At 43.6% G+C, this 21,733-nt stretch overlaps 1 protein-coding gene across 3 annotated transcripts in view; it reads right to left on the bottom strand.

Moving 5' to 3' along the window:
• NEDD9 (neural precursor cell expressed, developmentally down-regulated 9) overlaps positions 1–21,733 on the bottom strand; it is a 206,089-nt gene that overhangs the window by 110,737 nt on the left and 73,619 nt on the right. For 2 of the 3 annotated variants that reach the window (XM_036255612.1, XM_036255611.1), the window contains one exon: positions 13,813–13,992. In XM_036255612.1, the coding sequence (XP_036111505.1) occupies positions 13,813–13,824 (12 nt within the window). In that variant the 5' untranslated portion in view covers positions 13,825–13,992. Of the gene's footprint in view, positions 1–13,812; positions 13,993–19,873; positions 19,993–21,733 lie in introns of all 3 variants that reach the window. The other variant, XM_036255613.1, reaches the window with a different exon arrangement.

Below are 21,733 nucleotides of genomic sequence, written 5' to 3'. Positions count from 1 at the left end.
TGTTCACATTGACCTGGGCACATCGAAGTCCCCCTCTCCTTGGGAGAGAGCTGCACCTATTAAAGAATACTGTATGAATTACTCCTTAATTAAAATGGGAGCACCTTCCTTCTTTTTTATTTGTTTGAAACCCATATAGTAACCAGTATGATAGCCACTCATGTAACAAGAGATGAACATACTCTCCGAAGTGGCAGGATCATCAGGAGAATATGGACATATGGGAGGTGGTGGGGAGATTGTTGGTGCGGATGAAAACGGAGGCAGCCAGCATAAGAAGGGCAGCGGTGGCAGTGGTGGTGTGGGTGGGCCATCGAAGTTTAGACCTGGCTTTCCTGGTCCCAGTCCTGATCCTGGCCTCGGGTTGGGGGTGAGGAAGAAGAAAAGAGTTCCATGGAGCAGCTTTTGACTTGATGTTATTTGGTTTATTTCCAGGATTTAGGAGGAATTCTCACTTTCATCTGTTGAAATTTGCCTTTCATTTTCATTCTCCTAAGCATCCTGTTCTATATTATTCGCCATTTCAGACCTCGGGGAAAGATATTTTCGAAAAAAGTCAGATTTTTTCATGCTCCTGCTCAAAACTGTCCAGAGGTTTCCCATGTCACTTAGAATATATGCAGAAGTCACTATTCTGGCCTCTCATGCCCTAAATGATTTAGCCCTTAGACCAACTGTCTTGCAATGATATGGGCCTTTTTTACTTTTCCCAAACACTTCAGACACACTTTTGCCTTTTGACCTTCAAACGGACCACTCCCTCTGTCTGGGATGTTCTACTGCGAGCTAGCCGTATGTCATGTCGCTTTCCTCAGGTCTCTCTTGAACTGTCACCGCCTCAGAAGGCATTTCCTTTAACACTCTGTCTGAACTAGCATTTCTTTTCATTCTCCATCTATAGCTGCTTATTTTTCTTGTTATTCACCACTACTCGATGACCTATTACACATATCTTTATTGGCTTATTATCTATATCTCTGAATTGACTATAAGCTCTGTGGAAGGAGGAATATTGTTTTGTTCAATGATGTTATCTTCTGCACTTAAAATAACACTGGGCCATGGTAAGTGGTAGGAAAGATTTGCTGACTGAATGAATGGCTCAAATGCCAACATCTGCTCATTATACAGCAGGGAGCTGAAGTGGAATCTGAGGTTAAAGAGGAAGAATAAAGGCTGCTGGGATTAGAATCCAAACCTGTACTTCCCGGTCCAGGGCTCTTACTATTACTCCATACTGTCACCTAGCATAAGTTAATGATTATTTTACCTTCAAAGATAATTTGTGTTTTTACAAGGAACAAAGTCATCAAGCACAGAAATGGATCTCCAATTAGACAATCTGTGTCAGCAAGCCAGGAGGAAGATTGGGTGTACGTGTGTGTCCATGTGCCCGCGTGCGTGCGCGCGCGCATGTGCACAGAGGTAGAGGGTAGTGGTGGTGGCAATGACAGATGCACAGAGCCTTTCTGGATTTGGGAATCATATCATACCATAAAGATAGTCAAGTATTACAAAAGGTGACCTGGACCCTTCTTTACCCCACAGCATAGGCCAAGGGTAGAGTAGATACATCTCCATGAGGGAATCAGCTTTCTAAGATTTTCAGGAGCAATGAGAGAAAAAGATTCAGACAATCTCTTCCAGACTTTTAGACCCCAAGATGGGCAGAGAGAAATTAAGGAAGCCAACAGTAAAGCTAATTGTGGGAAAGTTGCCCATTGTGGTGAGAGTCTGCATAGATGTGCCTGATGCAGTCTCAAAGTACAACCTCCAAGGAGCAGAATGGGGAGCCTCTGACCTGTGTCTCCTTCCAGCAAATTCAGTTCAGCCTGGGGTATTCAATCTGATGAGAAGCATACATGAAGGTTTTAGCCAAGTGGCTTAATTTGCTATACAAACGACTAATAAAATCTACCCTTTTTGGGGGGTGCTTACTATATTACAGATGCTGTGTTAAGTGCTATTAATAGCAAAATCAACAACCATTGCTAACATTTATTAGTTGCTTATTACATGACAAGTATAGTTTTAATGACTCCATTTTGCTCTCATGAGGACCCTTACAAGGGAGGTGCTAGTATTTTCTGCATTTTGCTGATCAGAAAACTGAGTTCTAGAGGTGTTGTGAATTTCACAAGATTGCTTGGCTATAGGTGGTAGTGCTGGTTTGAACACAGGCAATCTGACTCACAGCCTGTGCTATATTAAACTACATATGTGTGCTTTCTCACTCAATGCACACAAGTTAAGGAAATAGATACAAAATAAGAACTCAGTTGGAGGACTAATGCCACCTGACTTCAAGACATTATAAAGCTACACTAATTAAGAGAGTGTGGCATTGGCTTAAAGATAGACACACAGATCAATGGAACAGAAACAGGTCTCCATGCATATATAGACAACGGGTACAAAGAAAATCTAGTGGCGAAACATGGTCTTTTCAACAAATGGTGTTAGTACAAGTAGATATCCATATCTAAAATAATGAACTTCAATCCATGCCTTCCATCATGTAACTATTAACTCAAAATGGGTCAGAGATAAACATAAAACTTAAAACTATAAAATTTCTGGAAGAAAAGAGAAAATGTTTTGAACTTGGGCAAAGATTTCTTAGATACCACACCAAAAGCATAATCCATAAAAACAACAACAACAAATTAATAAATAGGACTTCATCAAAGTTAAAAATGTCTGCCCTTCCAAAGACACTGTTAATAGATAAAAAGAGAAGCCAGAGACTTGAAGAAATGTTTACAACACATCTGTGTATCTGCCAAAATAAATGCATCCAGAATAGATTTTTGAAAGTCTCAAAATTCAATAATAAGAAAACAAAACCCAATTTACAAAATGGGTAAACTATATGAAGAGACATTAGAAAAGGTACACAAATGACAAGCACATTGAAAGATGCTCAACATCCTTAGTCGTTAGGGAAACGCAAAGTAAAACCACAATATAATACCACTACACACCTATTAGAACACAGGCAATCTGACCCGCAACCTGTGCCATACTAAACTACATACGTGTGCTTTCTCACTCAATGCACACAAGTCAAGGAAATAGATACAAAAGAAGAACCCAGTTGGAGGACTAATGCCACCTGACTTTAAGACATTATAAAGCTACACTAATTAAGATAGTGTGTCTATGAGAATGTCTAAAATCAAAAGAAAAATCTGATCATACCAAGTGTTGGCAATGATGTGGAGGGACTGGAACTCTCATATGTTGCTAATGGGAATATAAAATGGTACAACCACTTTGGAACATAGTTTATCAGTTTCTTAGAAAGTTAGGCCTACACTCACCATACGACCTAGTCATCCATTCTTAGGCATTTACCCAAGAGAAAAGAAAGCACATGTCCATGGGAAAACTTCTACACAAATGTGCATAGAGCTTTATGCCTGGTTATCCCAAACTGAGAATAACCCAAGTATATATCAACAGGTGAATGGATAAATACACTGTGGTCCATCTATATAATGAATTCTACTCAGCAACAATGAAAATACATGAACTATTAATATGTACCAAAACATAGATAAAAACCAAAATAATTATGCTTAGTAAAAGAAGCCAGAAAACAAAAATAAGTATGTACTGTGTGATTCATTTAAATAAATTTCCAGGAATTGCAAACTAATATATAATGGCAGAAAGCAGATCAATGGTTGCCTGGGGATGGGATGGGAGTAGGAAGGGGCAGAATAGGATTGTAAAGGGTACAAGGAGACTTTGAGGGCGATGGTTATGTTCATTATTTTGATTGTGATGATGATTTTACAGGAGTATATGTATGTCAACATTATTAAAACATACACTTTAAATGTGTGTAGTTTATGTCAATTATACTTCAATAAAGCTATTTAAAAACCCAAGTAGTTAAGGTCTGCAGACAAAATAGCATGAGGGTACATGATTATACAAATCCTTCTTACTAGACACACAAGAGAATCTAATGTCTCAAGTGCACAAGATTCCAGACAGAGCTATGGGGTGGAGAGTGGAGAAGGGACAGGGGTAAGATGCTAACCTATCACCCAGCAGGTGAGAGGTGCCACTTCACCTTTCAGCTCTGGAAGCTGAATTTTGTAATGAGCTGTCACTGTATTTATCACCTAACAATTACTGCAACTAGATAAAGTGTGAAAAAACCTGGAAAACATTAGCCTGTCAACTACATTGGTATCTTTGATAAAGTTGTCTATGGCGGGGTCCCAGAAACAATTGTAAATCAGCACATGGCCTGTTAAAATGGTTTAGGTTCTTTCCATCCCTTCATTCTGCAGACTACTTCTGGCTTACAATATGGCAATTGTTTTGTCAGATCACTACAGGCAGTCATATTATTAGAACATCTTGATCTTGACTTTATATAAGGTTGAGTCGAAATGACACGCAGCTGGTTCAGCCCCAGTTCAAGAAGAGCACAGAGTGAAGCCCGAGCTGTTGCCGGGCTGCCTGCCCAGGTGTACCCCATAAGTTGGTGTTTAACTTGAAGAATATACCATGGTATAAGGTCTGTTCATTTCAAAGAAGTGATTTTGTTGGCTTAAGGTGGAGCATCTCACAGCATCAATATAATTATAGTAATTTAAAATAATAATTCAACTGGCAAGTAGACCAGAAAGCTTTGAGGTAGCTCTGTCAATAGGCTCTCTATATGAAGAGCCAAATTATCACAAGGTTGCTTGGTGTCTACGGAAACAGTACAAGGCTTTTACTTGATCTTAGAATATTATTGTCAATGGCTTGAGGCACTCTTATCCACAAAAGGGATAGTCTTGCCAAGGGAACCATAATGCTTTGGTGAACACTGCCAAGATTGTCTTCCCTAAATCTTCCAGGTTGATAAGCTCTGCCATCCAGAGGGCCTCTATGACCCTCTGATTCTTTTTACTGCTTTCTTGACCAACTAAGTCCTTCTGTTCACATAGCCTTTTTCAATCAGGTGTGACGCAGCCACTTAGTTTCCTGCTCACTAACTTATAACCACATGTACATCTTCCTCATTACTGTACTCCCAGATCAATGGGACTGTAGTTTAGATGCTTCCACAGACTTCTATTTTATACACAGATGGGTGATTTATTGGCTTACTTCCACAATTGGCTAATTATATCCCTTCTGTCTTACTAGTTTGCATGTATTTTATGCTTAATTTTACTAGTTTAATTCTGAAAGCTACCTTTTTTTTCCCCCCAGGATTTTGGAGATTCCTACCTGGCCTGGCTCTATCCCTCCTGGTCCCCATTCTGACCTTTGATTTGAGGCCAAACTTTGCCATAAGCTAACCTGTGATTCAGGAAAACCATTAATTTCACTGGCTGCAAGATCACTGTTAATAAGATGGACACAATATGCCCCCAACTTATAAGTAGAACATTTCTTTTAAAGAGAGGAACAGTGAGCATAGAAAGAAGAGAATGAGAGAGAAAGATTTGAAAATGGAGGCACATATTAAATTCTTTACTATGTTACTATCTGATCTGTAAATCTATGCGATGTGATTGTATCATGGGAGAAGGCAGCTAAATAAAGTAATGTAACCGGACACTGCTGTAAATCTAGTTGCTGTCAGCATTGTTATTTGATTTCATGTGATCAGAAATGTTTAGATTAAATCAGCATCTTAATTTTCAGCCAGGTGGCAGATGCAATTCTTATTTCTTTTCCTCTGTAGCTGTTATGGTGGGGGAAGGGAGACCTCAGAATGTTAAATAGTTTGTCTAAGATCCTTGAAACTGAGAACCACTATGCAGCTTTTAACTACTCAATATCAGATCTCCAGTTTCAAATTTTAAAGTCCAGGCAAAAAAAAAAAATCCAGATCTGTAACCTTTGCAATGGTAAAGTCAGACCAAAGAACAAAAAATAGGTACGTAAGTAGGTGTTCACTAGACATTGATGTGGACAGTTAGGGGTGAGGCGGGGCTGACCCCCGTTTCCACAAGGGAGTGTCTTCCAAGTGCGAGGCCAGCTCTTCAGACAGCTGTCAGAACCACCAAGGACACCATCCTTGCCACACCCATTTCTTCCTTCTTTATCAGGCATTGTTTTTAAGTCTCTGTTTCTTCTATTTGATCTCAGCTATGGAGAGGACAGACAACCTTTCGGGAGGTGTTTTCTATGAGCCAATGCAATGGCTGCGAACCAGGCTGACATTCAGACTGCTCTCCCCATAAGACCCAGTCTCCCCCCGCTCAGCTGTCTTGACAGGATCAAGCACAAAATGCAGCCTTAGAGGTGACTTTTGGCCTCTGAAGAAAGCATTACAGGGTATTCTGTTTCTATTTTTCTTGACTTTCTGCAAAGTAATTTTATATCCCTTGGGAGCCGAGAAGTGTTGCCCGTGATTAGGGTTTGCTACTGGAGCTTGTTCCTTGAAACATTCGTCGGTCCGGCTCTCAGCCTGAGGACGGCTCCGGAACTGTGGGTTTCGGAGCAGGGTGGTCACAGTCCTCCTCACCCTGGAATCCTGATTAGAAAGTTCTAGAAACAATACTCCAACTGTATCTTGCCATTTCTGGCATTAATAGCAGTGGACAAGAGGACTCTTGGCTGGCAGCGAGCTGAACTGGCACTGACTGGCTGTGCGTAACTTAGTTCTCCGGGTCTTGGTTGCTTCAATGAAAACAAAACAGAACTTGAAGGGACTGAAAGCAAGGGGCACCGAAGGACTCTCTGAGGCGAACTCTATAGCATCTTTGTACTTCTCTGCATTTCTCAGCCTTACCCCACTTTTCTGGCCTGCTCCCTACAACGTCCCATACCCACTCTCTCCCTATCTGCGTGGCTGGAAACGAAGTACCCAGAGACGGCGGGGCCACGTGATGGAGAAAACCAAATCCCCGAGGATGGCTGCTCACTGACTGTCACAGGAGTGGGGACGGAGCTGTGCTGTGCCGAGCCTCGAGGTGACAAGGTGTACCCGTCACCAAAGCTTACTGCAGCCCTACCCGAACTCATGTGTTCTTCCAGCTCCAAAATTCTGTCTGAGGAACGGCGGCCTACAGGGCAGAGGTAGAAAGAGATCCGAGCACAAGAAGGAAGCACTAGATGTAAACCCACTGTTTCACTGACCCTTACTCAAAGATGCTTCTCTGAATGAGCCCGTGTCAAGACCAAGGGGCCTGTGGATGGCGCTGAAGGAATGGTTCCTTTAAGTGTAACAGTGACTCTGTGTGTTATGAGGCTCTGGTTGAATGTGGAGAAATATTTTGAAAAAAAAAAAAATAGAATTAAGACAAATTGTGGAAAAATGATGACAGAGAACTCAGATTCCTGCACTGTGATGTTTACATGGAGATGGAGAATGCAGAGACCCCCGTGGCTTCCCAGTGATTGTAATATTTTTGCTGTGCCTCTTCAATAATTTTCTTTTTCTTTTTTAATCCTCACCTGAGGATATTTTTGCATTTATTTTCAGACAGAGTGGGAGGGAGAGAGAGAGAAGCATTGATGTGAAAGGGATACATCGAGTGGCTGCCTCCCGCACAACCCCAACCAGGGCCAGGGACGAATCACAACTGAGGTCCGTGCCCTTGGCCAGAATCGAACCCGCGACTCATTGGTCCACGGGCGACACTCTAACCGCCAAGCCAAACCGGTCAGGGCTCTTCAATAATTTTTTTTTTTTTTTTTTTGTCATAGGGAAAGTGATTAGGTCTGGGTGGGACTGGTTTGGGGAAAGCAGACTGTTTCTTTCATGTTCTTGGTTTAAGCCTTTTTCCAAATGGATTCCCACAGATAACATTTTCATCTTGACATATTTTTACTGAGTGAAAGTACCATTTTCAAGAAATCCCCAAAGCTTCATATTTTAGAATAAATGAGGCCTCTCTGTGGGAGAAGAAAGCCACAGAAGACACTGGGAAACCACATGGCCCGTGTTAAATCAGGAAAAGGTCTGGTAGCGGGTGAAAGCCCGTCTGTGCTCAGGGGTCACTTTCCGTGTTCCTGCTCCTGTTTACTTTCTGGACCTTGGTCAGTGTCTTTTTGACAGTATAATTTCTACAGTGCAGCTGGGCTTTGTGACCCATAATCAAACGCAGAAAGCCTTCAGCAAGTCTATCCAGGGAGCTCAATTTTACTTGATTTAAATGAGAAAGTTAAATCTCCATCCAGACGGGCCTCTTTGCAGGCCCAGTGAGTCTCACACCTGCCGGACACCTCACCTTTGAGTGTGCTTTCTGTTTTCCAGACAAGCTCAGGGGATCCACCCCCCTAATAAAATTCCAGTCTGCCCTAAATTGCCTTATAGTTATAATTTATACCTCAATGAAACTACATCTTTAAAAAAAGGAGAATTGGTTTGATTCTTTACCGGACATCATTTATGCAAGGGGGAGATATCTTTGTGATGTGATGGGCACATCCACACAACAGAACAAATGACAATGTGTGGGGAGTGGAAGTGACCCCTGGCATGTTCTAAGCACTGGACTCCCTTTTTTTTTAATCCTCACCTGAGGATGTGTTTATTGATTTTAGAGAGAGGGAACGGAGAAAGAGAGAAACTGCCATGTGAGAGAGAAACATGGCTCTGTTGCCCCCCGTACGTACCATGACCTGGGATCGAACCCAAAACCTTTTGGTACAGGGGATGACATTCTAACCAATGGAGCCACATGGCCAGGCCTGGGCTCCGATTCTCACTGAGATCACATCCACAGCTTTGAGCTGCGGCCTCACAATTTTCTGGGGATCAGAAACCCCCATGGAGCTTGCTAAAGTGGTGTGTTCTTGGTTTTTACCCTAGATTCTTTGCATTAGATTCACTTGTGAGGGGGGTCCAGGAATCTGTATTTGAACAATCTTTTTTTTTTTTTTTTTTTTTGTATGTGCCCCTAGCGGGAACCGAACCCGGGACTCTCTGGTCCGTAGGCCGGTGCTCCAACCGCTGAGCCAAACTGGCCAGGGCTGTATTTGAACAATCTTTACAGTGAATTCGATCACACTAGAATTTGAGAAATGTTCTTCAAGTCAGGAGATCAAACCTCTATTTCTGGGTTGTAATCGATTATCATCAATTCAGTATTTGCTAAAAGAAAGGGAAGGGAACTGACCTTTTTCACACGCCTTTCTTGGGGTGTCAAGCATTGTACCAGGCACCCTAAGTAGTATTTTTCAATTTTAAATCTTGCTATAGTCCAACAAAGCTGCTATTATTATCCTAATTTTTTAGAGGAGAAATTGTAGGTTTAGAGAGGGTACAAAATATCAATAAACAGTGGGGCAGATATTTGAACCTGGATCTCTTTTGGCTCCAAAGAGCATATTTCCCCACTAAGCCACATTCACTGACCATCCTGCAGGGCATTTTCTAAGTGTCCAGTATTGGGCACATGTTTGAGGGTCACCCCTTGATCTACTGAGAGACATTATGACAAATTTCTTAAGAAGATAATGGCAAGTCCTTCCATTCACATGGGGAGCTTCTGTTATGGCTGCACTGCACTGTACTGACCAGAGACTCAGCTTCATCTCAACCATCCTGTCACCTCCTGAACACCTGGTGACTGGCAGCTCTCTACACTCTCCTCCTGAGATTGTCCTCCGCTGCAGGGAACCTCCTAAAGCATGTCATGCCTCCTCTCTGGGACAGCCCACGTCCTATGTCTGTTTCGGGCAGGGGATAAAGCCCAGCTCCTTGCTTCAATTCCAGACAACTCAGACGGACCACCCAGCATCAGGGGCCACGTGGCTAGTCAGGGCGTCTATGATAACTGTGCTGCTGCCCATCGTTCCCCCTGCCCAGTCCTTGTCCTTACAGCCTATGGATGTTCCCAAGAGCATCCCCCCGAAACTCCTGCGTCCAAATCTGCATCCCTCCAGAGTTTACTTCTCTGGGAACTCACCCTGTGATGTTATTAAATTAATTTTTTCTTGTGAATACATTAGGCTTATGCTTAGACAGTGTTATGGGCTGAATTGTGTTCCCAGGCGCCCCTTCTCCCCTGTTCAGATGTTGAAATCCTATCTCCCAGTATCTCAGAATGTGACTGTATTTGTAGATAAGGTCTTTAAAGAGGTCATTATGGTTAAATGATTGGAGCGGACCCTAATTCGGATGACCGGTGTCCTTATAAGAAAGGAGATCGGGACACAGCGGAAAGGCCACGTGAAGTCACCAAATCTCGGAAGAAACCGAACCTGCCCACACCTTGCTCTTGGACTCTCAGCCTCCAGAACTGTGAGAAAAGAAATTGCTGTTGTTTGAGTCTCCCAGTCTGTGGCATTTTGTCATGGCAGCCAGAACAGACTAACAAAGGTAGATGAGAGCTCCTCCTTCATCTTCGCTCTCACAGAACAATTGAGAAATATGAACAGGTTCGGTTGTCACTTAGGTGTACGGAGGTAAGGTAATAATTGTCAGTAGACAGAGTCTTCACATTCCGTAAAATATGTCAGAATAATCATACTTTTTAAAAGGTGAAAAAAAGGCCCTGGCCGGTTTGGCTCAGCGGTTAGAGCGTCGGCCTACGGTACAGAGAGACCTGGGTTCGGTTCCCGCTAAGGGCATGTACCTCGGTTGCAGTTTGTCCCCGGCCCTGGTTGGTTGTGCGGGTGGCAGCCACTCGATGTGTCCCTTTCACGTCGATGTTTCTCTCTCTCTCTCTCGTCTTCTCTCTCTCTCCCACTCTATCTGAACAAAAAAATGGAAAATGTCCTCGGGTGAGGATAAAAATAAAAAGGTGAAAAAAAGGCATATGAATTCCTCCTCTGCATCTTCTTTTTACAACGTTTAGCACAAGCCTGTGGCAGACGCGCACACACACAGTCTGACAGCTGTTTCAGACCTGAGGTGAACCTGTACTTAATGGGGAAAAAGAGGACCACAGTTTCCAGTTCTGTCAGTCAATACATCTTGGCCTCTGTGAGGTGATAGTCCAGTCTGGCTTTGTCCTTTGGATTAACCATAGCAGCCCACATCCGACTGCCCACTTCCTGCCTTAGTATAAAGAAGAATGGGAAAGAATGCAAAAAAAAAAATTACAGTTTCAAAGATTTTGCTTTCATTTTCTCCATTTTTCTGAGCCAGTTCCTTTACCATCCTCAGTGGTGCGTTGGTTTCTGAAAATGCAACCAAACCATACCCCCCTGCTGCTCAGTCTCTGCACACTCTGTGGCGTCAGCACTCCCCTAGGGCCATCACCGCTAGCTGGGGAACTCGGGGAAGCTGCGCGCAGGTGTCTGGGGAGGGAACCGGCTGCACCCACCGACTCCTGCAGAAAGGCAGAGGGAGCTGCGCTGGCCCCGCAGCCTCCATGGCTCCCGGTGTGAGCGCGGGCTCGCCCCTTCTCATTGGTGTTTGCAGTTACTCAGCCATGGCTGTTACTTGCGGAGGCTTTTTTTTTTTTGATAAGGGGCTTATTTTTTAAGAGTACTTATGAGTTTAGCACAGGTTTCTTTAAAGGCGTGTGCTGGCCATGCCCTTCATGGTATATTCCTTTTGCTGCTGGAACCAGAAAATCCCGCAGCAGGGAGCTCCGGCGCGCAGCCAAGTCTAGCCCGAGCCAGATTCCCACGGCCTGTTGTCTCCCAGGCCTTTCCTCACTCCGTTTCTCCCACCGTCCTCCTTAGCAGTTCCTTTCAGCTGCATGGACTTGACCTCGTCTGTGCTGCAGAACCCTGCGTTTCGCCGAATCCTCTTTTGAGGGCCTTTGCTCAACGAGAGCGTGACAGAGCCCAACTCTAAGCAATGCACACACTAGGAACTGAGGCACAGGGACACGAAATCACTTGTTCAAGGTCATGCTGCTTGTTAGTGTCTGGGCCGGCGTTCAAACCAGGCAGTGTGGCTTCAGGTCCATATTTTTGACCAGCATCCTGCCCTCCCGAAGGAGAGCACGAATGTATTCTCAGGAAGCACGGAGGACAAGGAATAAAATGCTCCTTTTTGTGAGGTGATGCTAATAATTTCCAAATATTTACATTTTACTTAGTCTAGCATGAAGTTACAAGCAAGTGTGTGTGTGTAAAGAACATCAAAATAAAGTTTAATGATTTTTTAAAAAACCACCTAGAAGTGATGAGATTAATGACCTCAGAGAACCCTTGGACTCTGAACATAGATAATTCCAAAGCAAATTGAAGATTTCAGGTGGTAGAATGATCTGTTTTTCAGGTCTAGAATACCAAAAGTTGAGAATCAACATACATTTGTTATAATACCACAGCGTTAATGCTCATGGCAAGCACTCACATGGAATGAAATACTGGCTCGCTTTATAGAACACTAAGCTCTCTCTCTCTCCGCTCCCCTCTCTCTGCTCTTTGTCTCCATTTAATAAAACTGGCTGAGTAGCTATTAAAAAATGAGAAGGGATTATTTTAATTTCACTCTTCATTAAGAAATTAATATTCATGCCAAATGACTTAAGGAATCACAAATCAATGTAATTGGTTCTGGTTTCAGATTTGTAATTTGGTTTGGTTGAAGCCTCTGGAGTGTCTGATTCTGTGACAGATTTTTGTTGTAGATTTACAGGACTAGGGATACACACACACACACACACACACACACACACTTTAAAGATTTTTAGTTGATTTTTAGAGAGAGAAGAAGAGGAAGGGAGAGGGAGAGAGACAGAGAAACATTGATGTGAGAGAGAAACATTGATCTGTTGCCTCCTGCGGGTCCCCCATCAGAGATTGAGCCTGCAACCCAGGCACGTGCCCTGACCAGGAATCAAACCAACGACCTTCAGTGCACCGGATGATGCCCAACCAACTGAGCCATGTTGGCCAGAGCAGGACTAGGGATTTTTAAGAGGTTACTTTACTTTAAAATACCATGGTGATATGACAATCTATTTAGTTTTTAAAGACTTCCATAGAAATTCTTTGAATACTTATCAAATGTTTAAAGAAAACATTTGTCATTTTCCTGAACTTACAGACGTCCCCGCAGGTGCAATGGGGCCTCTTCAGAACGGCGGGCTGCCCAGGGCTTTCCTACTTGTGTTGGTTCGTCTTCCATGGGATACAGACAACAAGTGAGATCTGAGCACATAAAGGAATTCGTTTTTTTTTTTTTCTTTTGAGCACGTTACTTTGTGTGCATTTTCTCATTTCATCCTCAAGATAATCCTCCTATCACCATTTTACAAATTTGGAAACAGAGATTCAAATGGCCAAATAACTGGCTCATGGTTACTCTACTGAAAAGCATAAGAGTGAAGATATACATCCGGGTCTGCCTGGCCCCAGTGCCACCGCGCCGCGCCATGCTGCCTGCCTCCCTGACAAGTCATCAGGAGGTGCCACTGCATATCACTTCTTCTACTTAATTTCCACAAAACCTTTAGGGAGCCTTAGTTAGATAGGGGCATTGACCCTTTACTTTAACCACCGCACAAGCCAAGCTGATTTGTTTTTCGAATGGCTGAATGGAAGGGGAAGGGTTTAAAGACGATTGGACGAGGAAAGGAGGCTCCGGAGAACTGGCTAATCCATAACCGAGGTGATCAGCCTCTGCTAGTTCAGCGCTGTAACTTCCAGACTTGCTGGGGCACTGAGCAGAACGTTCAGCTGTATACCCGAAGACTGCTTCCCCAGAGGTTTCTGAATGGAGGAGGAGTTCCTGTGGGCACAGTATACCCATATAAAAAGATTCGCCTGCCAGAGCAAAATCTAGTGACCCAAAATTAACCTTTTCATTTCAAATATTAGTTGCAATCCCAGGCGAAACGGAAAGCCATTTGTATTGTTGTTCCAATGGAGTTAGTCTGCGTTGGACTGGACAAAAGGCAATCACACCAAAAGTATGTTTCTTTCATCACTACTCACCCTTGCCCACATTTTTCCAGGTGATTCTCTCTTTTAAGCCAAGGAATGTTGGAGGATCTTGAAAAGGACAATTCCAGTGTTTTTGGTCTGCTGACCAGTTTCTTCCTTTTCATAACTCTAAAGAATCCACGCTGTCCTCATGACCGAGTATGACATTACAGGATTCACAGCTCCCTGAACCTGAAAACAAAGTTAAAGTCATAAAAGTTGGTAAACTTGGAAGGGTTGAGACACTTTTCATCACTTAAGGACTGCATCATAGCAGCTGGAAAAGCGACATCCATTGTCTCATGAAAGGAACCCATCGTTCATTCATTCATTCGTTCATTCATTCATGCAATCAAAGAAAGTGGTTAGGGAGCTTTCTTTTACTACACATTAGCTGGAACTTCAAGGACATATAAAATATGGACCTGTCCACAAGGAACCCACAGTTTAGTAGGGAGAACCAAAAAATGCAATGCCATACATAACATGTGACTCTGGTGGAATGTGAAGGGGGTCTGGTGAGGGCACAAAAGAGGGAGAAGGTCAGCTTTGGGAAGAGTCTTAAGTGATGTTTGTCAGGTGTTTTACTTACTGGGGCAGATGGGAGAAGCGAGTGATCCTTCATTGTCTATAATCCACTTTTGTCCTGTTACTGATTTAACTTGTTTTATAACTCCTCCACCCCACTGCTTCATCACTGCCCTTTAATCTAATCGAATACGTTGCTACTTTTATCATTCTGAAGCCTCAAAACACGTCTGAGTCTACCTCTCAGCAGCTGCTTGTGAAGGTTACTGGAACCCTATGCTTTTCTTGTTTCCTGAAAATGGCCCAGAATTTGATTTTGGGGTGAATTGAACTGGCTAGTTTTCCCTTCCTTTTCATCATCTCCCAGCCATAAAGTTTGGGGATGGTGTGGTGTGTGTGTGTGTGTGTGTGTGTGTGTGTGTGTCTGTCTGTCTTTATGAACCTTCATTGAAATACATATTCTTAGAAAAAACCCTGATACTTAAACCATGTGGAGCACACGGAAATCTTTTTGAGGACCAGGAAGACGAACATTTGTAAAAGGAAAGTGTTTTTCCTATCAAGAATGAAAAAAATCCCAACTAAATGGATGTTTTAAAATGTGGAAGAGAAAAATAAGGACTGTGTCTGGCACATAGTGGAAGCCGGGTGCACTGTGTAATAGGCCTATTCAACTGCCCTTATGGGGAAAAGTCTTCCTAGAACTGCTTTGCAAACAGAGGATAATTGAGAGTTGGTCTCCTTTCACTTCTACGAGAATGGGAACAGCCTCCTGTAATTTGGGTTTGATAAACACAGTGTTTATAACCGTGGTTAAGGGGGGCAAGACATTTTCCTCTGAGGCACTGCAGTGGCCAGGCATGAGGACATGGGCCGTGACTCATTTGCTCTGCCTGAACTCAGCCATGGTCACCCAAGAGAGTTGGCTACAGACAGTGGAGAGTCAGCAAAGAGAGTTACTGCGCTTTCAACATTCTGGCCATTTTCTCCCTAGGGATTCACACCTTGAGACATTTTTAACTGCCCAAGATGTCTGAGCTTCAAGGCAGCCACTCAGAGCGGATTTGCTCTGTGAGGATCCCATAAACTACAGCACAAGGAATAACATATATATATATATATATATATATAGAGAGAGAGAGAGAGAGAGAGAGAGAGAGAGAGAGAAGAGAGGTTTCATTAAATCTTTACTGTGAAATATAACACACCTACAAAAAACTGTATAAAACAAATGTAGAAATTGATAAATTGTTATAAATGTAACTGCCACCCAGGTCAAGCCATTGAATAGTGCCAGGACCCCAGAAGTTTTCTGGGTGCCCTTCCCAATACAACCCCTTTTCTTTACATGCAGTACTGCCCCAAACCCCATGCAGGGACCTTGTCTTGGGCCTTGTGTTTTTGAGCTTCTAGCCCTCCCTCAGCCTAGTCCCTTTCCAAGGGGAGAGGAGTCTCTACAGCCAAGAGTTCATGCCCATCTGGGACCCATTAGTCCTTTTCTAACCAGGGACATTTGGATTCCTCGTCCAGTGATTCTACACCAACATCCAGGTCTTCTGGCCTCTTCCTCAGGTCTACCTTCCTGAGGGGTAACCTGGGGGCAGGTATTTGATAGGAGCCGTGGATGTAGGTTAGACCTTAGGACTGGAGAATGCACATACATGAACACAAAGGCCCTTGATGGGGTGGAGCAGAGGGTGGGAGGAGAAGGTGGGTGGCTCTTGAGGTCTGGGGGCTGCCTTTTCTGGTGTCACATGTTCTAGTGAGAAGCTCCAAGCTGTCCAGGAATTCTAAGTTCCAATCCAGCCTTCCAGGTTGCCATGAAGATATATTGTCGAGGTAGGAGGGTAGAATATATTTTATTTATTTGTCGAGGTAGGAGGGTAGAATATATTTTATTTAATAGCTGGTAAGTTTAATTTACAAATATAAATATTTAGACCTATGACATAAAGTTCTCCATTTCAGCCCCACAAATGTTAGGGATAAGCCTGCCTAGGTATCTATCCTGTTATGAAAATTCCCTCTGTGTCTTTCTTTACACTTTACCCACTTAAGTCTGCATTCCTACACTACATTCAATTCCCTGGTTTTGAACTCTAAATAAACATATCATACAGTGCGTATTCTTGTATGTTGGCTTCTTCTAGTTAGCATTATGTTTGTGAAGTTTAGCTATATTGTTGCCTACAGCTGTAGCTTATAATTTTAATTGCTGTATATTATTCCATGGTATGAATATTCATCCATTTTAATGCTGATAGACCACTGAGTCATCTCCAGTATTAGGCCATTAGGAATAATCTTGTTAAGTAGACCTTTATTGTTGTTGTGTACATATATAGGAACAAAATTGCTGGCTGATAGATATGCATATCTCCAATTTTAATGGAAAATACCAAACTGTTTTCAAAGTGGTTATTTTTACCAGCAGAGTATGAGAGTCCCCATTGTTTTGAAAATGTTCGGTATTTTTTTCTTTTTTCACACATGTATACCTAGATCTAGTTCAGAGAATATTGAGATCACATGGGGCCTGCCTTTCTCCTTTACAAATCTCCATCATCCCTCTCTTTATTCCCAACTGAGAAAAACAGGACTTCTGCTAAGCTTGAACCTACACCTTCCTGCCCCCTTGGCAGCCCCGCTTGGTACCCCCACACTCCACACCCCCAAATCAGTCTCTCCTTTTCATAAAGCTTCTTGCCCTTTGCCTTCAAAGATACTCAGACTTATTCTTTTTTTCTTAGTTTTAACCAGTCTGTACTAGGAATAGTTTAAGTACACTACTAAAAACTTCTCTTTCTAAATTTGTTATTATACCAAAGTGATTCTGATAACTTGGGTTCCAAGGAGATTGTAATAGTGTCAGTAGAGGTATGTGATAATAATAACAATAATATTTATAGCAATACCCACATTTTAATTTGAAATATGGTAGCTAAGAGAAAGTCTGTGGCCTTGGAAGATTCACAATAATAAAGTCTAAATAAATAGAGTTGGCCTTTACAGCATTTGAAAATAACACTGAGATTAGCACACTGACCTAGGGCCTGAACAAACATGTCAAATATGCATTTGGTATTGACATGCTTTCACAGGGGTACGCATGTCCCCAGAGCACACTCTGACAGTTGGGGCGGCACTGGGCACAAATGGCTAAATTACCCAGCTGGGACCAGTCAGGACCACCTTAGGGTAGAAAGATCAGCAGGAGAGCCCATCAGCTTGCAGCTCATTAGCATGCCACATCTGGTAACATCTGTGTCTCCAGGAGGCAGCAGTAACCATGTGCTCTGGTCAACAGAAAACAACGGACATGCTCAAGCCTCCAGCAGAAAGAGTCACATCCTCCTCACTTCACACTTCCTTCTCCTCTGACTTGGGGCCCTGGGCTTTCTTCCTCTTACTAGGCTCTCCAACCTCCTCGCCACTTTGTCCTTTTAGTGCACCCTCCTGGGCAAAGCCCAGGCCTGGATGAACACAATTGTTTACTTTCTCCACTTCAATCGCCCAGCTGTTGAGCATTGCTGGAAAAACCACACCCCCTGCAGATAGTGCCGTTATAAACTTATGGTCACCAATGCCATCTGGTCCCTTGTTACTGTTAGGCAGCCCTTCGCTGTTCCCTGGTCAGCTGACCCTCCCATTCTCCTATATTTCTATTACAATGATAACTGGTCCTCTTCTGTGATGACACACTGCGTGCCTACTCTAGACACAACTGGCTGTGGTCATGCACCGGGCTGTTTCAGACTTCCGCTGCTCTCCTCAAGTCTCTGGTCTTATTGCCTGTCCCTCTACTGAGCCCCAGTCCAAGACTCCACGGTCAGCCTCAATAGGCAGCGTCTCCTCCTGCTCCACGAAGAAACCATCTACAGGGAACTCTCTCGACGTCCCCCTCAGATTCACTTTGCATCCAGACTCATCCCTTTCTCCTCCCTGCTTCCTTGTGACAATAAAGCAAGTGTCTCCTCCACGGCTCAAGCGAATCCCTCTGCCCGGCTGCAGTGCCTTCTCAGGGACATCTCTCTACACACACACTCTCGCTCCCGACTTCCTCCCAGCAGTGGCCACGTGGCCTCTCATCTTTCCTTTATGAACCTGGTATCAGGAGCTTCCTTGGCTTGACCAAGACCTTCATCCAAACAGGTCAGGAAGCAGTTCTCTGGGTTGACTTGTGTCCCCCCAGTTTGTATGTTGAAGCCCTAACCCCTAGTATCTCAGAATGTGACCTGAGTGGGAAGCAGGGTTGTTGCAGATGCGATGAGTTAAAATGAGCTCACATTCTCGGTGGATCTCAGTTTCCTCACTGGCGACAGAAGGAGTAGTTGGGTCATCGTTTCTGTGGTGTGCAATTCCAAAAATCTGCGGGAGCCGAGGTGTCGGGAGGGGAGGGGAGATTAGAAGAGAGAGCTCTGAGCTCTTCACTCTCCTTTGATCAAAGCAGTTCCAGTCTGAACTGTTTTCTATTTTGAAACTCTTGGTAATAGCTGGCTAAAAAAAAAAAAAAGTGTTTCATTGTTTAAAAAATAAAGTAAAAAATGTAAATCTCCTGACTTAGGTGAAATTTCAGATCCTTTCCAACAGCCATAGACGGTGGTTATTAGGAGGTTTTACAAGTTTAAGCATATGGGTTTGATGAGCATATAGCACAGTTTTCCCTCAGAAAAGCCTGGTGGAATGAACTTTATTTCTTTTCGGTAAAGGAACTTTGTGAAAGGACTTACTAACGCAATTTAATTTTAAACCTTTTAAAGAAGCACATATAAAACACTCACAAATTAGAAAAGCAATCTTTTCTTGGCCCGCATGTAGGAATTCAGGTTTATAATGATGCTCCCTGTCCACGTGGACTCACAGGCGCGGTGCACGCATCGGACGTGAACAGGACCTTTAGCTGGTGGGCCCTTGAGAACAGCTGGCTTCTCCCTCCAGTTTCCCCGCGACCTGGCTTAGTATCTGGTACACAGTTGGTGCTCAGTAAATGCTTACTGAAGGAGGATATATGCCAAAGTAGACTCTTTTCCTGGTGCTCTTGGAGAATTCTTGGTGACGGGAAAGAAAACAGAACTTCTGAAGGAAGCGGCGGGCGGGGTGGAATCCAGACACAGATCGGAGGGGACAGTGCTCCTGGCCTGGCACAGGGCCCCGCCCTGGAGGCGATGCTTAAAATGCTATTTATTGAAAAGACACGGAAGGTAAGCGTTTATCAGTCCTAAACATTATCAATCGAATACATGTATCTGGTTACCTTTTTTACCACCTGGGTAGTGTCCCGAGGGAATGGAGCCTGACCTGGGTCAGACATATGAAAGAAAGTGTCAGAAAGACCTCCATCTGGGGTCCAGGCAATGTTCCCCAAGAGGAGGACACCAAGACAGGGGAGAGCAGAGCCCAGGGGGGGACTCGGAGGGGTTCCCTTCACTGTTCTGTCGAAGGGCAGTTCTGGGCCTGGGATGAATGCAGCCCACAGAGCACACTGGCTCTTCACTGGCTGCCTGTCAGTACCTGAAATAGACGCCTCTTGAAACGAAACACTTACTAACTTGTCTTCCTTAGTAATTTCATTCCCCTAGGCCATGGAGCCTTGCTAAGAGGTTGCCAGCTGATGATGGAGCCTTCTGCCTCGTTGGGATTCACACAGTTTATTTTGGTAGGTAACTAAGACAGGGAGACAGAGTTAATTAAACTCTTCATAAAACAGTCTATCAGCCACCTGCTTGCAGAGCAAAGAGTCGTTTTTTTGCTGTTCTTTGGCAGAAATATTGTATCTTTCAGCCCCCTCTAGGGCCCCATTCAGTATCCTAACCAGGCTACCTATCTATGAAAACTTCTTAGTTATGGCATATATTCTTTCTCATTTGCATAAAAACAATAAATAAATATCAGCAATCTCGTCAGGCTATGACAAAGAAGAATTTGTTGGGGAGTTCCCCCTAATGCATTGGACACACTTGAATTTGGCTCAGCAGTCAAATCAGGTAGTTGGCTCAGTTTAACCAGTTTAAAGGTTGGCATGGAGCTCTTCAAATGACCTTGCGTTTTTTTTGTTGTTGTTTTTTTCCCCTACAATGATCCCTGGAGGCGATGGGCTTTTAAGTAAATTGGAAATTTTCAGGTATGTTTTAAAGATGCATAAAACAAGTCTTTCCTTTGTTTTAAGCGGGTAAGACTCAGTAAGGAGAGGGAGATGAAAAAGACAGTCTATTGTTTCATTTATGTTCATGTCTAAATGTGCACCCTGGGGGCATAGCAACAAAATAATTCATGTTTAAAATTTTTCTTCAAACAGCAAGGTATGCCAAATGACAGCCAAAACCCTGACGAAGAAAAAGGGCGTGCCAATGATCGTGAGATAAACAAGGGTGGAAGTCAGAGTTTTACATCCTTTAAACTCTTTTTGTACTTAGGTAATGTCTTGCTGAGTGCATGGCCCTGATTTGTTTTCTGGTCTTTGCAGTAAGTTTCGAGGACTCTCTTGGCAGAAGAGAGGGCGTTGTTTGCCACACCTCTACTCCTATAGAGATTTTAGAGGCAGACTATTTACAGTGGCTTTCATCTGTCTCCTTTACCCATCTGGTATTACTTTTTTCTTCTTCTTTACTAGGTTCTGACTCATCTCTGCCCAGACCTTTAGGTTTCCTGAAGGCCTTGTTTTCCCAGACATGGTGCCCCACCCAGGTAACTCAACTTGCTGTTGTCCGTGAGGAAAGGAAGGTCTAGGTCCCAGTCTCCGAGAATGAGACCGCGATGAACTTACTCATCCAAATCAGAAACGGAGAGGTTTCCTTTAGCCCCTCTTTTATTCTCACCCCCACATCTAAGCAGCAGTGGGATCTTGTCATTTCTAGCTCGTTAGGGTCTCCAGCTCCCTGCCTTCCTCTCCCCTCTCTGCATCTCGGTGGCCACTCTCAGCTAATTGTCTCTTCTAGACTATTGGACTTGTTTTCCCTCTTCGTCCCTAAGGCAGTGGGAAGACGGAAACGTTTTAACTGGGAAGAAACTTGCTCACATTTTCTCGTCATAAAATCACGGTGACTCGAGCAGATGAATTGGAAAGGCTGCTGGAGTGGAGGGGGAAAGAGCTGCATTACAACACTGCTAGAACCTGCATGAGAACTGAGGAAGGACCAGAATCGAGGAGGGGCCAGAAAGAGGGAAAGGAGAGGAAGTAGCTATTTAACAAGTGGAATGGATAGAGCGTAATAACTAACTGGAAGTAGAAGGTGAGGGAGAGGGACAGTTTGTAATAAATATCTCCCGTGTAAGGGTAGGAGACTGGCTGCATGATAGTATCATTCCGAGAGAGAGGAAGTTAAGAAGGAAGACTGTGAGAACATGATGACTTCAGTGTGACATGTTTAGCTCCAGTCATGTGAGGAATGTCATGCGGGGAGAGAAC

The sequence above is a fragment of the Molossus molossus genome, unplaced genomic scaffold, assembly GCF_014108415.1.
Source record: "Molossus molossus isolate mMolMol1 unplaced genomic scaffold, mMolMol1.p scaffold_m16_p_12, whole genome shotgun sequence".
In the NCBI taxonomy this organism is placed as follows: Eukaryota; Metazoa; Chordata; class Mammalia; order Chiroptera; family Molossidae; genus Molossus; species Molossus molossus.
This window is presented reverse-complemented; position numbering and strand designations above follow the sequence as displayed.